The following is a 16,762-nucleotide window of genomic DNA, read 5'->3' as shown; positions in this document are numbered from 1 at the left end:
CTTGTCTCCCCCAGAGAGAAATGACCAGAACTATAGCTCTTTCAAGCTAGAACTATTAGCACTGAAGTGGGCAATGACTGACAAGTTTCGGGACTATCTATGGGGAGCTGATGTTACAGTCTATACAGATAATAACCCACTGGTACACCTAGACACTGCAAGGCTAGGGGCAGTCGAACAGCGATGGGTGGCCCAATTGGCCTGCTACCAGTTTGAAGTAAAGTACCGCCCCGGCCGCTCTAATCAAAATGCTGACCTTCTCTCCCGACTCCCTAGGACTGAGGGGCAGGTGTGTCTGAGCCAGGAAGCTGGGTGTGAGATAGGACCACGGCCGGAATGGGTTGTTGAGGGAGGGCCTGACTGGAGACAGATCCAACAGGGGGACCCACACCTCCAAGTCTTGTCCGAGAGGCTCAGTCAGGGCAAGCTGCCTGTCGGCAGGGCCCGGGACGGTGTTCCCCAACAGGAGAGGCGGTGGTGGAAGGAATGGGACAGATTAGCCCTGCGGGATGGAGTCATTGGCCGGAGGGTGCGGGACACGGTCGAGGACACCTGGAGGTGGCAGATCCTGGTGCCCAGCTCGGCGACGCACGACCTATGGGAGAAGTACCACACCTCTTTAGGTCACTTGAGTGCTGGTCGGATTGAAGCAGCCCTAAGGCGGGGTTTCTATTGGCCCCGATTGGGGGAGGATGTGCGACATTGGATTATGGAGTGTCCTCAGTGTGTACAGAGGAAACCTGGGCCAGAGGTAAGGGCACCTTTGGTGCCGATCACCACCAGTTATCCCCTAGAAATCGTGGCCATCGATTATCTCTCTTTGGGTCGACCCGGTGACACCTACCCGTATTTGCTTGTCATGACTGATCTTTTTTCCAGATATGGGTGGGCAGTCCCGACAAAAGATCAGACAGCTGAGACCACAGTGAAGGCCCTCTGGACAGCGGTGGTGCAGCATTGGGGATGCCCCGAGAAAATTCTGAGTGATCGGGGGGCTGCATTTGAGTCGGCGATCGTGGCCCAGTTCTGTGAGTTATATGGGTGTAAGAAGATCCGCACTACCCCTTACAGACCCCAGGGCAATGGGGCCTGCGAACGTTTCAACCAGACATTACTGTCTCTCCTGGGGTCCCTGGGGGAGGACCAACAAAGGCGATGGCCTGATCACCTACCCATGTTGCTCCAAGCGTATAATAACACAGAGCACAGTAGCACTGGGCTCACCCCGTTCTTTGTCATGTGTGGCAGGCATGCCCGTCTCCCTGTTGATGTCATTGTAGGTGCAGAGGCCCCGAGGCCACGGATGGACCTGGATGGATGGGTCCGGCACCACCATGACCAACTTCGCCGGGCCTACAGCCAGGTCGAGGCAAGGACCCAGCACCAACAGGAGCGGGACAAACGACGGTATGACAGACGAGCCAAGGACGTTCCATTGGTGGCTGGGGAGCGAGTGCTCCTGAGGAACTTTCGCCGGCGTGATCAGGGTAAGCTGGCCCCTCGATGGCAACCCAACCCTTTTGTTGTTTTAGGACCACTCCAGTCTGGACTGCCTGTCCTCCGTATCCGACCAGAGGGAGGAGGACCTGTTCGGACCATCCACCGGAACCACCTGAGGCCCTGCCCCTACCCAGCCGCCCAGCGGACCCCGGCTGCCGTGCTGCCCAGCCAAGACCCAACCGACAGTGTGCTCCCCAACCAGGTCCCCAAACCGGACTGGCGTAACTACACCTGGTACCCTGTCCGTGTTCCCATGGCTCTTTCAGCTGCCCTGCCTGCTGCTCCCATAGGAGGTCAGGATGGTAGAGGTGAGGAGATTGTACCCCTAGCTGAGGAGGGGGGTGGACGTGAGGTTGCACCTCTGGCCGGGGAGGGGGAAGGACTGGGTAGGCCCAGAAGGCTGAATCGACAGCCTCCACTTAGATATCGGGAGGCGCTTAGCTCCTAATAGTCGGGACGACTATGGATAACGGGGGGGTGAGTGTCACGAGATGAAAATGGGACTAATCAGGGGAGGTTCGCGGGAAATGTTTATGGGCACAGCTGCCCTGGGTTTTGCGATTGACTGCACTAACGAGCGGATTGGCTGCTGCGCCCTTTAAAAACCCTGGACTTTAGAAGAGAAGGAAGGAAGACATGGGGGTCGTATTGTCGTGAGTGGACACATACTGTTTCGTATATGACAAACCGATATTGCAGTTAGTGGAGTGCCTGTGTGGCGGATTGACTGCCTGGTCGAGTGGTGGCTGCCGACGGCGGACTACTCGGTGGAGCCGAGCCGACGGTGGTTGCTGACGGGGGACTAGCCGAGCCGAGGACCAGGACTAGCCGAGCCGACGGTGGTTGCTGGCGGGGGGGACTCTACTGGGAAATCGCTGGGGAAAATCACTCTACTGCCGAGTCGCTCTGGATACCAGTGAGCTTGGGGATTCTCCGAGGCGGAGCCCCGCCGACGTCACGACGACAGGCCTCGTTTCAACCTCAGGCAAATAGAGACTCTTTGTTTATTTCTTTGGTTTGATTTTTGTGGGGTAGCGTTGAGGAGGAGAGCCTACCCCACGCACCTGAACTCTGTTGTCTGTCATGTGCGCCTTCCCCCAAACCCTCATTTTAAAGTAGTTAATTTATATGGATTTTAGCAATGTGTAATAGGAAATTTGTAATAAAGATGATTGTTTTCATACGCTCGTCTTGGTCTTCTGTGTGAGGGTGTGTGTTGGAGAATTACATATTCTGTGCCGGGAAGGTTTAGGGGTGTTCACTCTAAACTGTGACATAAACCAGCTCCTTTCCCTTCTTGTCTTTTTAGTTGTTGTTGTTGTTTTTTTTCTTTCCTAGCACCAGGGGAGCCACCCCTCCCAAATTTCGTTGTTTGGTACCTGTACTATAGCAATGACAATAAAGACCATTCATTCATTCATTCATTCATTCACCATAAAGTTATGCTCTGTATATATATATGGGTATAGTACACTTACACACAGGACAAAGTGGCCTGGAACCCACAGTGGAAGGATAAGGGCATCCTTCTGATCAGCATGTTCCTGTTCAAAACCATGTACTGCATTTATCATTTTTATCCAACTGGGGTGTGCATGATTATGAATTACATTATTACATTAATTTGATGAAGTCCTTTCTCATACATACATGTAGTGTTTTTTTTGGCTTAGTGTTAGGAAACCATTTAATTTACCTTGATGAAATCAAGTTTAAAAAAAAGAAGGTATTTAGGACCAACATAGCTAATGTGCTGATGTCCCATGAAGGGCATGCCATGTATAATGCTGGATACAATGTTGTCTACATAGCTGTTTATCTTATTCAAATACCGGCTCAATCATTTGACTTACTGGGAAATGGCTCATGGGATCACAGTTGTGGGGCTGGACCCACGTTGCGGTTACATGAAGGTCAGCAATGAAAACCTCCTTTCCCTGTAGAATTCAAGTGCATCTAAAATTAGTCAATGCTAGAACATGGTACGTAAAACATATGGCTGAGTTCCAGCTATCTATTAAAATCACAACAAGGCATATAAGCCACAACATTACCTTTTCATCCAGTCACTTCAACAATCAACTATCCTTAAGCCCAATGCACACAGCATGCGATTTCTGTTGCACGTCAACATTCCATTTTGAAGTTTGAATGGAAGTCTATGAGAAAATCGCATCCCAATGCACATGGCCCCGATTTTAATCGCACGGCGAAAATTCGATTCCATTCATGACAACAATGGAAGTTATCGTGCAACAGAAATCGCACGCTGTGTGCATTGGGCTTTAGTATAAACATTTCTTGCATTAATGATTTGAAAAAAACATACCGTTGTAAGGCGATGACGTAGTCTATGCAAATATGCAGGCGCAATATGCAAATATGCAGGCGCGGTATGATGACCCGCTCCAACCACTCCAACCAAATATGGTCCATCAAGCTTCCGGGTGATAGGCGTGATGTCCGCAGCTGGATATACTTGGAGAGTGTTTGTAAGGCTGGCGGCCATCTTAGGTGAGTCTGGTTGTGTTGTAAGGCTGGCGGCCATCTTAGGTGAGTCTGGCTGTGTTGCAAGGCTGGCGGCCATCTTAGGTGAGTCTGGCTGTGTTGTAAGGCTGGCGGCCATCTTAGTTGAGTCTGGTTGTGGTGTAAGGTTGGCGGCCATCTTAGGTGAGTCTGGTTGTGTTGTAAGGCTGGCGGCCATCTTAGGTGAGTCTGGTTGTGTTGTTAGGCTGGCGGCCATCTTGGGTGAATCTGCAGGGCTGCCAAGTTTCACCAAAAGTTTGGAGTGAGATTTTTTGGCGGTGGAGCGACCCAAAACTGTTTCAGTATGACTTTTATTAAACTGCGGTTCCTCCCGCGCACGCCCACATACAACATCCGGGTCTTACATGCAACATTATCAGGTCACCCCTAGGTGTCCCTGTAACACAGGCTACTAACATATGTGTGGTGGCCTGGGAAAACCCTTCACATGGTGGCATTTTGACATTTTCATTTTTTTATATTTCCATAAATTAGAAGTTCTCAGCTATTCATAACTGGTTGAATGACTGAGATAGCCCTTTATTTTAAAAAGTTATGAGCATTTTAATGTATCATGTCAAAAAAAGTGAAAGGTAAGAAATGCTGCCCCCATGCTGCCCCCGACTCCTTTCTCCTCCGGGTCGGGGGAGGAGCCTATGCAGATCGGCCGGTCTCGTTTGTCTGCTTGTGATGCAGTGTTAGTCTGCTCGCCTCGTCGGTATGCGAGGGACAGATCCATTTGTGTGTCTTCTAGTTAAGATTGTATTACTTTATGCTTATTGTGAGCATCAGTAAACTGGCAATAACACAGGTGGAAGTATCGTCTCTCCTTTCGCTCATGTGTGCGTGCGTTGCTTAACTGAGAATGAGACACGTTCAACGTGACGTTGTTTCGCTAGCAAACTACCCACCACAAAAACATAAAAATAAGTACTTTCTCCTTTGTTTTCTTAAAATGTTTATTCACCATAATGTAGTATATGGAGTTCAAAGTACTAGAATACCACATAATATCAAAATCGCCGAAATAGGACATTTCCATCTATTTTTGCTCTTTGCCACAAACGAACGCCAGCGACATCCGACGGGTTTTCCCAGGCCACCACACATATGCCTGTAACATCTCCTTTCCTTTAGCTGTTTGCAAATGACATGCTTGCATCTCCGTCTGCAATTCCATTGACAATAACAATCCCAAACATTAACAATAGCATTACAACATTGCATTATTTCCCTTTTTTTTCTTCTTCTGAACAAAGAACAACAGTCCAGTACAGCCGTCTGAGGCAAAGTCAAAACAGTCCGAGAAGAGCTGTCCCTTTACTCACCCCTTCCTTTTTTCCCCTTTTTTTCCAAAGTCATAAGTCCAGTCGTTGTGGCGGCCGTGACAGGCGACCACTCCGTGAGTAGACACCCTGGCCTGCCGTGGCAGGACCCCCCGGCGTCGCCGGTGCCCTTGGTGTACGAGGATGTACCTCGCCGCCTGTCTCCCAGCGACCTGGGTCTGGTCAGGACTGCTCCGCTCAGGCCGTAGAATGTCTGTCTGTTGCGCTTGAGCTGAGCGCTCTGCAACCCGCAGATCCACTCGGTTGCGTCTGTACAGTGTGCCGTCCACATCCACCACGAACGAGCGGGGAGCGACTCTCTGGAGGCACTGGCCTCGTCGCCACTGCCCTGTGCGATCACCTGGCAGAGGCCTCATCCTAATGTGATCTCCAACATCCAGCTCTGGAAGGTCTCTGGCAGACGTGTCATAGAATGACTTGGCGACCCGCCGTTGCCACCGCAGCTTCTCTGCCACTCCGTCCACCACACGTGGTAGAAGCAGGCTGTCCGCAACGGGCAGTGAAGTTTTGAGCCTGCGTGCCATTAAGCACTGGGCCGGGCTGCTGTTCAACCCCTCTGTGGGTGTGTTGCGCCAGTGAAGGATGGCCATCCACGCATCCGTGCCATCCAATTTCGCCCGCTTGCAGAGTGACTAGACAATCTTAACGGCCGACTCAGCCTTGCCGTTGGATCGAGGATGTCGGGGTGAGGATGTGACATGGGCAAACCCCCAGCTCGCTGCAAACTTCCTGAACCGTTCGCATGCAAACTGTGGGCCGTTGTCCGAGACCACCCTCTCTGACTGCCCATAACGTGCAAACTGAGCTTTGCAGCGCGTGATGAGCGTGTCAGCAGACAGATCTGGCAGCTGGTCGATTTCCCAGAAATCCGAATACTGGTCCACAATGACGAGAAAGTCCTTGCCCGCATATGAGTAGACGTCCATACTCACTGCCTGCCACGGGCGCACCGGTATGTCATGCGACATCATCGGTTCCTTCTGCTGGACCCGTGCGTACTCATTGCATGCGGAGCAGTTCGCCACAAAGTCCTTTATCTCCGCTCTCATGTTCGGCCAGAAGAGCGTATCCCTGGCCGTCTGTAACACGCCTCCCCACCAATGTGGCTAGCGTGTATGCGTTTGAGCAGCTCAGATCTCATGGCTTTTGGTATGACGACGCACTGTCCCCTGTACAACGCTCCGTCTTGAACATTCAGCTCGTCTCTGAAGGGCCAGTATTCCCGCACTGCCAGCGGAGTGTCCTCTTTAAAGTCTCGCCAGCCACTGAGGATCACAGATGCCAGCTCCTGAAGCACATCATCCATCTCTGTGTGCTGCACAATCTGGTGGAATCTGAAAGCCGTAACGTCCAGGTGCTGCGCCTGGTCCAGCTGTGAATACCCGGCCTGGGTGCTGTTCACGGCGCACACAGCATGCTGCACGTACGGGGTGTCAGACCCACGGCACGGGGGCGTGGCCCTGCTCAGAGTGTCGCTGACATACATCTCGGGGCCCGGCTTGTACACAACATCCAGATTGTAGCTTTGCAGCTGCAGCAACATGCCTTGGAGACGTTTCGGTGCGCTCAGGAGGGGCTTCTTGAATATTGTGATAAGCGGCTTGTGGTCTGTTTCTGCAGTGATAGCCTCCCTGCCATACAGGTACTGGTGGAATCTCTGGCAGGCAAAGACTATGCTCAAACACTCCTTCTCAATCTGAGCGTAGTTTTGCTCTGTCGGCGTTAGTGCCCTCGATGCAAAAGCCACCGGCTGTCCCCCTTGTAACAAACAGCCCCCCAGCCCGGTCATGCTGGCGTCGCTCTGGACCGTGACAGGCTTTGTGATATCATAGTACTTGAGGACGGGCGTGCAGGTGACCATACGCTTCACTCCGCACACTGCATCTTCGTGTTTGGGCAACCAGTGCCACATGACGTCCTTATCCAAGAGCCTGCGGAGCGGCTCACAGACCTCCGAGAGCTTTGGCAGAAACTTTGCAAGGTACGTCACGAACCCAATAAAGCGCTGCACTGCTTTCACGTCGGTGGGTGTCGGCATTTCCAGCACGGCCCGTGTCTTCTCTGGGTCGATTTTCAGTCCCTCCGAGGACAGAATGTGGCCGTGGAAGTGTACGGCTTTGAGCTTGAACTGTAGCTTGCGTTCACTCAGCCTGAGTCCCACTGCTCTGCATCGTTCCATGAGAGCACTCAAGTTTCTGTCATGGTCCAGTTCGGCCTCGGCATCCGTATCGCCACACCCGACCACCAGGATGTCATCCGCGATCGGTTCGATGCCGGCCAGGCCCGATAGCAGCTCGTGTTGCTTGCGCTGGTAGATCTCAGGCGCTACTGAGACTCCGAAAGGGAGCTTGAGCCATCTCATCCGACCCCACGGTGTCCAGAAGGTCGTCAGACGGCTGCTCGCGTCGTCAAGGTTGCACTGTAAAAAGGCAACACGAGCGTCTGCCAATGTGAAGAGGCGAACCTTGGGCAACTTGTACAACACATCTTCCAGCGTAGGCATATGGTAGTGAGACCTCAGCAGCGCTCGGTTGAGAGGCTTTGGATCGATACAGATTCTTATTTTCTCTGGTATTTTCTCAGTCACCATGTTACTTATCCATGCTGTCGGCTCAGTCACCGGCGCAATGTTGCCGACCTTGACATGTCTGTCAAGTTCCTCCTTGACTCTCGCCTTCAGAGCCACTGGAACATTCCTCGGCGCGCACTGCACCGGCGTCACATCAGGATCCAGCTCGAAGTGTATCTCGCCCGGGACTGACTCGATTGGGTCATTGAAGACGTCATGATAGTCTCTCAGCAGCTGATCTTTGGTGAGGGGCACAGATTGGCTTGCATCAACTGTGTGGAGTTCATCTGGAACGGTGAAGGATACGAGGCCCAGACGTTCGCAGGCTGGACTATTTCAAATGTGAGGTTGTGCTTTTCTCCCCGGATGACACATTCAGTGTGGAATTTCCCCAGTGATGGCATGATTTCCCCAGAGTATAACTTTAACTTGGCTGCGCTCGGGCCTAGCGCCGCTCTGGGTGACAGCTTCTCTTTAATCTTGCGGCCCATGACATTGCAGGTGGAGCCTGTATCCAGCTGACACTGTTGCCTTTTCTCATTCAGGCATAGATTCACAAACCACTTGCGCCCCTGCTGGGCCTTTGCAGTATTGACACATTCAGTTACTAGAAACAGTCTATCATCAGTATCTGAGTCATCTTCTCTTTGCTCATCATTTTCAAGCACATTCCCTTTTTTATTTTGTCAGCCTTGCTGCCAGCCTGGCATACCTTGGCAAAGTGATTTGCTATGCCACATATCCGGCATGTCTTACCGTAGGCTGGGCACTGCTCCCTGCCCCGTTTGTGGCTGCCTCCCCAGTATTTGCAGCTCCACTGTGGCTCTCTCTCCGCTGGCGCTGTTTTCCTTTGATGTGCGCGCCTCTCACTCTGCCTGTCCGCGGCATTTACATTGTCCGTCTGTGCTAGCGGGGCCATCACTCTCATGTGTCTCTCGGTTAGCTCAGCGAGCCTACAGATTTCAGTCGCTGTATGTAACGTCAACTCACGTTCGCGTAGCAGACGCCTCCTGGTGCCCTCACTCGCAACACCCAGCACGAGCCTGTCACGAACCAGCTCGTCCTTCAGCGCACGGTATTCGCATGACGATGCTCTCTCCTTAAGCTTTGTCAGGAAACTGTCTATTGGCTCATCAGCCTCTTGTTTGCAGCTTCCAAACATGTACCTCTCATAAATTACGTTTCTCGCCGGTTTGAAGTAAACCCCCAAAGCGTCCATAATCGCTTTTGGGTCCTTCTGTTCATCCTCCGTCAACGTGAGGCTATGTGTGTACACATGACGGCACTCACTTCCCATCAGCCGTCTCAGCGTGGCTGCCTTGATCAGCTTCGACTTCTCGCTCAGTCCGGTAGCGAGCAAAAAGTCCTCAAACTCTGCACGGAAAACTTCCCAGTTTTTCGCCAGATCACCAGTCATGCGCATACCATCGGGCGCGGGGATGCTGTTGCTTGCCATGGCGTTTCATTTCTTTTAGCGTCTTTATTTTATTTGTATTTTTACTTAGATCCCGCTTCTGACTCCATGTTTCAGTATGACTTTTATTAAACTGCGGTTCCTCCCGCGCACGCCCACATACAACATCCGGGTCTTACATGCAACATTATCAGGTCACCCCTAGGTGTCCCTGTAACACAGGGGCCGGATTCACAAAAGTGTTCTTAAGATATTTCTTAAGACAATTCTTAAGAAAAAAGATAAGATGTTCCTAAGAATGTTCTTAAACACTATTCACCATTTTTTTCTTAAGAATTGTCCTATGTCTTAAGAACTTCTTAGTTTTCTCACTTAAGAAGTTCTTAAGAAGTTCTTAGTTTTCTCACTTAAGAAGTTCTTAGATTTTGAACTGTGATTTTTACACCTGTGTGTCTCTCTCTCTCTCTCTCTCTCTCTCTCTCTCTCTCTCTCTCTCTCTCTCTCTCTCTCTCTCTCTCTCTCTCTCTCTCTCTCTTTGAACTTATGATCACTCGCGTGACTATGTGTCGCGGTTATAACGGTCATAACGGTTAACTAAAAATGGAAGACAGCAGTGCAGCTAAGAGGTCCAAGAATTTCACAAGGCAGGAGTTGGAGGTTTTGGTAGAGGAGGTCATTTAAAAAAAAAAGATTATTCTTGGGAAAATTAGACAACGTATCGGTGACGGCGGACAATAAAAAGAGGGGGTGGGAAAGGGTTGCCAGGACGGTCTCCGCAGTGGGAGTGCTAGCCAGGGATAGCATCTCCATTAAAAAAAAGTGGGCGGACATCAAGTCCATCGTAAAAAAAAAAAGGCAGCTGAGAGGGCAAGGGAGGTCAAGAAGACGGGAGGAGGAAAGTCATCGGTCCATTTAGACCAATTGGAGGAGAAAATCTTGGGGGCGATTGGGGAGACTCTCGTCGAAGGAGTGGACGGAGGAGTCGACACCGGAGAGCTGCTAACTGGAGGTAAGCTAGCAGCTACACAAGCGACTATCACCAGCTGTTGGATGGCGCTAGTGATCATTACGTTAGATACGTTTCCGATGACACACAGTATACTAGGCTCTGTTACATTGACTGTGGCAATTAGCTACAGTGTAATGCTGCAGTGTAAACTAGAAGACATATTTAACATTGTGTTTACTTGCATAAGAAATATCAACAGCTACACAATAAAAGTGTGAAAATAAGTTGGTTTGGAAAAATGACTGTTTGAAACACAACTTGTTTACAGACATTCAACTAGTTCAATGTTAAATCATATAAAACTGAATTCGCAAGTTTCATATGATTTAACATTGAATGTTAAATCCGCAAGTATCGGTCTTTGAGAAAGCCCCACTGTAAGGCAATCGACGTTATCCCAGCTGCTTGTGCACGTAAATGCGACTCAGCTCGGGCAGAAAACATAACGAACTAGGCCGCCGGAATGACAGCGATTAGACAACAATAAACAGTGGTTCTGATACATTTTGCATTTGATGTAGGCTGCTTTGTTCTGTAGGCTACTTTCTGTAGCCTATTATTTGTTTACTGTACTCTTCCCAGTGCGCACCAGACGTCTGTGGACGTCTTTTTTACAGCGAAATAAGGTCCGTCCGTCTGGCCGTTATTTCCACTGAATATAGCGGGTATAACGGGTTAACCCTTTCCACACCACGCCCACTAGGGGGCATTTCTGACCGGTTTTGACCGTACTTGAATACATGTGAATAATTGTTTTTAATGTTTTTAAAAGTACACATGTAACAAGCATGATTAAATTCTTGATTTAATGCACGATGACCCATAGATAGTACTGTCATTTAATTCATTTCATGTTGTATCAGCTTTGAATACTCCAAGCTGCATATTCACACAGATGATATAAAAACTGAAAAAACTATATAAAACTTTTTTTTTTATAAATATGTTTTATGATGATGATGATGATGATGATTATGACGAAGAAGAACATGATATTAAAAAACGTGATGTAAGAACATGACAATGATAGTGAATAGCCTATGATGCCGGTAATGTAAATGTCAAATCAAAAATATCCACAATGATGAAAGAAGCAACTGACATTGTATGACACGTATAAACACACTTCTTAGTGTCCCCCTGCGACCCCTGCTGGTATTGAAGAGCATTGCAGCCATGGAAAAAAAAGATGGCGGCTGATACTAACGCAATCACACACAAACACACACAAATACTGCAAAATAACTTTATACTAGCTAGATTTTGAAAATGTAAGGATACTGGGGGGTAGAACGCACATATCTAGGAAAGGTCATGAAAGGAGGGTCCTGAAATTTGATCGAGTGCAAAGATTTCTTTTTACTCACAGGGGTCAAAAGTCTTTATGCTTTGCGTCATTGACTGTCTTTTTGTAAATCATTGTCAACTATAAAATGTAAAATGTATTTTTTGATAACAAAAGGATTACAAAAATAAAATTTAAAAAGTCCATTAGAGGTGAGCAAATGTAATGCATTGCTATCCGGTTGTTAAGCCTGACGTCAAACGTGACGTTTTGCAATAGCCGGCCTAACCACAACTAGGCGGTGGGCCGAAGCTGTCTATCTGCTTTCGTTTGTGAAATGATCGATCTACAACTACAGACTAGTTGATTTTTTCATATAAGCTAAATAGTTTTTTTTTCCGTTTAGTTTCCGTCAGTTGGTAGACGTTGGTCGATCAACGTTTTATGAAAAGTAAACTTACGATCTATAAGTTAATAAGGAGAATGATTGGGGCTACTATGCCGCTAACCAATCAAAACCCGTTAAAGCGTCACCTGACTTGACGTCTGCCAATGATATTCCTTCAAAATACGGAACTAGGAAGTAAACAACGTATTATCTGGAAAGACGAGAAGACTGAGTTGTTTCGGATAACTTTACTGTCAAGTCATGTTTCAGGTAAGATTTGCACGTCATTCTAATTCATATCACATATTAATGAACAAGTCCATGTCATGTTGTGTCAATACAAACATGTTCTAATATGCTATTTTAGTGAAAAATCCAACCAAACGTCACCCGCGATTGTGAAGCTAATGAATTAACAAGCTAGTTATCTAACTTTAAAGGGTACAATAGCTAAGTTACCAATGTCAACTATGTCTATTCTCAATCATTTCAGTAATAATTGTGCCAAATTGGGACCAGTAACATTAACTTGTGTGTGAGTATGTTACAGTATATGTGTGTGCAAGCATGTTTTTGATATTGTCAATCGTCTCACTTTTACGAGGTGAGCTGGTAAGACAAAACCCAAGACTAAATGTATCTTCACTTGCCTTGCCTATAATTGACGAGACTAGACAAAGATTCAAGTGTTTAGAGAACATTTATAACACTAGTGTGTTTTCGCAGTGCAAACACAGACACATGTCTGTACATGGTAGGTTGTTAGATTTGCATGTGCATCTCCCTTTCACACATTTTGTTTTTTTGCAGGAGCAGTATACAAGCTCTAAAACTGAAATATTTGTCCCGTCTGCATATTATGCACTGGGCGGGAAGAAGATTTGGTTTTTTATTTAGGCTGAACGTAGTGGTAGTCTTTGAGCGGAGAAGTCTAGGCTTTGGTGGTGTATAATTTTCAGTTTGACCTTCTGCTTCTACTACATTGTAAGGGAGGGGGGGGGGGGGGGAGGGAGAGAGAGAGAGAGACATATGATACTCTATGCATTGTAATAGTAATGCTTCCAAAGTTATAGCCTAGTTTATTTACAACTCTCCTAATCTGTTTCCCCAGGTAACCCCAGATGCTCAGCCCTGGACTGCACTGCACATCTTCTGGACCTGACCTGACAGGGCTGACCCTGACCCATTGATGCCTTGTTCATATCTTGTTCATGTCATATCTTAGCTTGTTTATATCATATTGTTAATAATGTTCATGTCATATCTTAGCTTGTTTATATCATATTGTTCTTATAAATAACTTATATTGCTATAAAACACACCTGCAGCCTCCTGTACTGATTTTTCCCTTCTCTTGCGGGCTCTTTCAATGTTTCGTATGTTGGCATACTGCATATAGCATTGTCTATGGTAGCCAATATTGTGGTTATAGTGGTTCTCCAGCTGCAAAGCCGCAGAGAGGAAAGCGCTACAGAGAGTCGTGAGATCGGGCCAGAAGATCATCGGCGCCCCCCTCCCCTCTCTGGAAGAGCTGTACAACACACGCTGCCTCAGGAAGGCCTCCAAGATCTCCAGAGACCCATCCCACCCTGGGAACGAACACTTTGTTCGGCTGCCCTCGGGCAGGCGGTTCAGGACCATGTCCGCAAGGACAAATAGACTGAAGCTCAGCTTCTACTCTAGGGACATTCAGGCCCTGAACACAGCAAAGACCTAGGTTCTAGGCCCTGGACAATCTAGACAATTTGATGGCAGCTACTAGATTGTAATCAAGTGCAATACTGAAACACAACTGTGAACATTTCAAACCTGCAAACTGCGACACTTTAAATGAATGTGCAATAATACTATGTGCAATATGACAACCCTCGGGTACATAAGGTTCAGAGATAGGAAATGTTAGGATATTTATAGCATAGCATAGAGTACAGCACAGTGTTTTATTTGTATAGTATAGTATAGTGGATAGTGTATATAGCCTTTATTTATGTAAACCAGCTCTTTTCCCTTCTTGTTTTTAGTATTTTTTTTCCTAGCACCAGGGGAGCCCCCCCTCCTAAATTTCGTTGTATGGTACCTGTACTATATTAATGACAATAAAGACCATTCATTCATTCATATTAGCTGCCACATCTGGAATGTAACTGTCTACTACTAGGTTATATTTTTTTTACAGCCCTTTCTGCAATTTGGCTTTCTGCAGTGTGAAGATTCACCCACTGTAGAGAACAATGTACAAATTTGGTCCAACTTGCATCTGAAAATGCTATAATATTGTCCGTTCGGTTTGTTAAATGCATACAACACTCCATAATTCATCACATCTTGTTATTTCCCCGCGGTTGCTAGGGTTAACATCCAGTCAGTTGCTAGGGTTAACAGCCAGTGTTTACATTTCGGGGTCCTAATGAAGCCGTACTCGAATTCTGATTGGTTTATCAACTAGAGCGACCAGCGATGTCCCTGAGCAGACAGACGATTAAAAAATAAGTTTGTGAAAATCTCCGACATAACTAGAGATGACAACAAATTTTATTAGACTTAGTAGAATTACTTAATATCATATGTTAAACATTGTGTACTCTGTAGATGGAAATCGATAAACGCGTTCGGCCCACCACCTAAACACCAAAAGAGTTAACTCCCTTGGCGGAGCTGCTAACGGGGGAACGCGGGAACCTTATACAGGTTCTAGGTTAGGTGTCTCCCTCTGGGGAGTGTAGCGTAGAATTCACTTCATTCACTTCAATTCACTTCATTCCTAGCGTAGAATTCACTTCAGTTCACTTCCTTCCATGCAGGGGAATTCCTTCCTTCCTTCCTTCCATGCGGGGGAATTCCTTCCTTCCATGCGGGAGTCGAACCCCGATCTCCCGCATAACCACCGGCCGCGCTAACCATAACACCAAGACAGTTAACTCGCTTGGTGGAGCTGCGAAAGGCCTATTTAAAGTTTTATTTAAAAAATAAAAATAAAAATACGTGCTTACGTTCCCTATGTAAGGGCTCTCGCATTTTACACTTCTGCGTTGGCCGCGCTGCAATTACACCGTCACATCGCTAGGTGGCAGTGTGTTTTCTATGCCCCTGTGCTGTGCATACCTGTCAACCCTCCCGTTTTTCCCGGGATTCTCCCGTATTTTACCTTTCTTTCCCCTGTGTTCCCGTTTAAATATTTTCCCGTAAATCTCCCGTATTTTTAACCTATAATATAATATAATTTAACACTTAATTGTTAGCATGCGCACAATCGTTATGTCCATGTCGGAGTTGACTTGTTTCCTCTCGTTTCTTGGGCTGCGTTCGTAATTTTGCTCTGAGAGCGCCGGAACGCACATTAGGTGCAACGTCATAAAGGGACCAAGTAATTTGATTGGACAAGAGGCATTCCATGAGTGGTGATCAGATTTTCAGAGCGTGTTTACGAACAGCCTCGGTTATCTCCGTTTTGAAATGATTGCTGGTAGTTTCGTATATTTTGGTATCTGTTACTGCTAAAAATTAAGAAGAGTTCTTGAGCAAATTTAAGGCTGTTTATTCAAAAAAGCAGGTTACACAGCATGGCCCCTCAATGGAGCTGATCATCCGAATCGGTCACAGGATATGAAGTCAAAGATATGGATATGAAGAAAAAGAGAAAGAGCCCATCTGTGTACAGGATTTTATACCCCCCCCTGTCACTGTCGCTGAGCCAATCAAAACAGAGTCCACGTCATTTTAATTTGGTCAGACACAAAGTTTGCCAGTGAGATCATAGTAGGTGAGGTCATTTTCTGTCCTGTAAATAGGATGTTATTATCTTATTATCTTCCTTTGCTGTGTATTATCTGCCATACCTGAAGGCAGATAATGTACTCTGCATTGGTTTAATGCAATTCACCCTATGGTCTAATACAATTCTAATGCAATTTATGCTATGGGCGTCTTGCTGGCTCGGGCCCTAATGCAATTATATCTACCCATGATGATATCATGATGATATTACAGCCTCTGCACATGCTGGTCAAAAGGCCATTGTGTGTATTAGAGGGCCATTGCTATGGTTACAGAGCATGAAAATACACGACACAGCCCCCCTCGGAACACCCAGAGTGTGTTCCGAAACTAAACGACAGACAGAAAAACTACATCAACCCATCAACACATCAACAACATCAACACATCAACACATCAACACATCAACAAATCTTGGTAGAACCTCCACACAGACCAACCCAGGACCAGTACTATGAACCAAAGATAACACATACAAAAAATAGAAAACAACCAATAATAAAAAGAATCTTGTAAATAACAATCACAATTAAACCACACTCAGTTCATCATGCATAATACAAAAACTGAGATACAGAAATTTCCAACGACCGATGTTTCCCTCGTCCTCGAAGCGGCAGGGTCAGAGGTTGCTAGCACATGGCCCCAGTTGGAGAACAGCCTTTACCGCTGTCTCAGATTGATAACACTTTCATAGTCAGGAGCTTCCATTGTCGCGTAACCATTACATCACTTCACAACCGACATCAATCACATGATATAGAAAGAAACAAACAGGAACCGAAGCAAACAATCACAAAACATCACTTAATAAACAAATCATCAAAAGAGGAAACAAAATCAGAAAGCAAAACAGAATCCAGCTTTTGCTCATCAGCTATGTCGGCCATCATTAAAGCATTAACCGGAACATCAGAAATACACTTTCCAAAACATTTGATTAAAATACCA

General features: G+C 47.0%; 1 protein-coding gene across 1 annotated transcript in view; it reads left to right on the top strand.

Annotated features, from left to right (window-relative positions):
• Positions 1–9,955: 9,955 nt before the first annotated feature.
• The window catches only part of LOC308150235 (non-structural maintenance of chromosomes element 4 homolog A-like), a gene marked incomplete at both ends in the record, with an annotated part of 46,835 nt that continues 40,028 nt past the window's right edge, over positions 9,956–16,762 (top strand). Inside the window, one exon of the mRNA XM_080523087.1 lies at positions 9,956–10,018. Coding sequence (XP_080379213.1) covers positions 9,956–10,018 — 63 coding nt within the window. The remainder of the gene's footprint in view (positions 10,019–16,762) is intronic.

This window comes from Nansenia antarctica (assembly GCF_963989245.1).
Source record: "Nansenia antarctica genome assembly, chromosome: 2".
Taxonomy (NCBI): domain Eukaryota; kingdom Metazoa; phylum Chordata; class Actinopteri; order Argentiniformes; family Microstomatidae; genus Nansenia; species Nansenia antarctica.
Note: the sequence above shows the minus strand (reverse complement) of the source record. Positions and strands in the feature narration are given on the sequence as shown.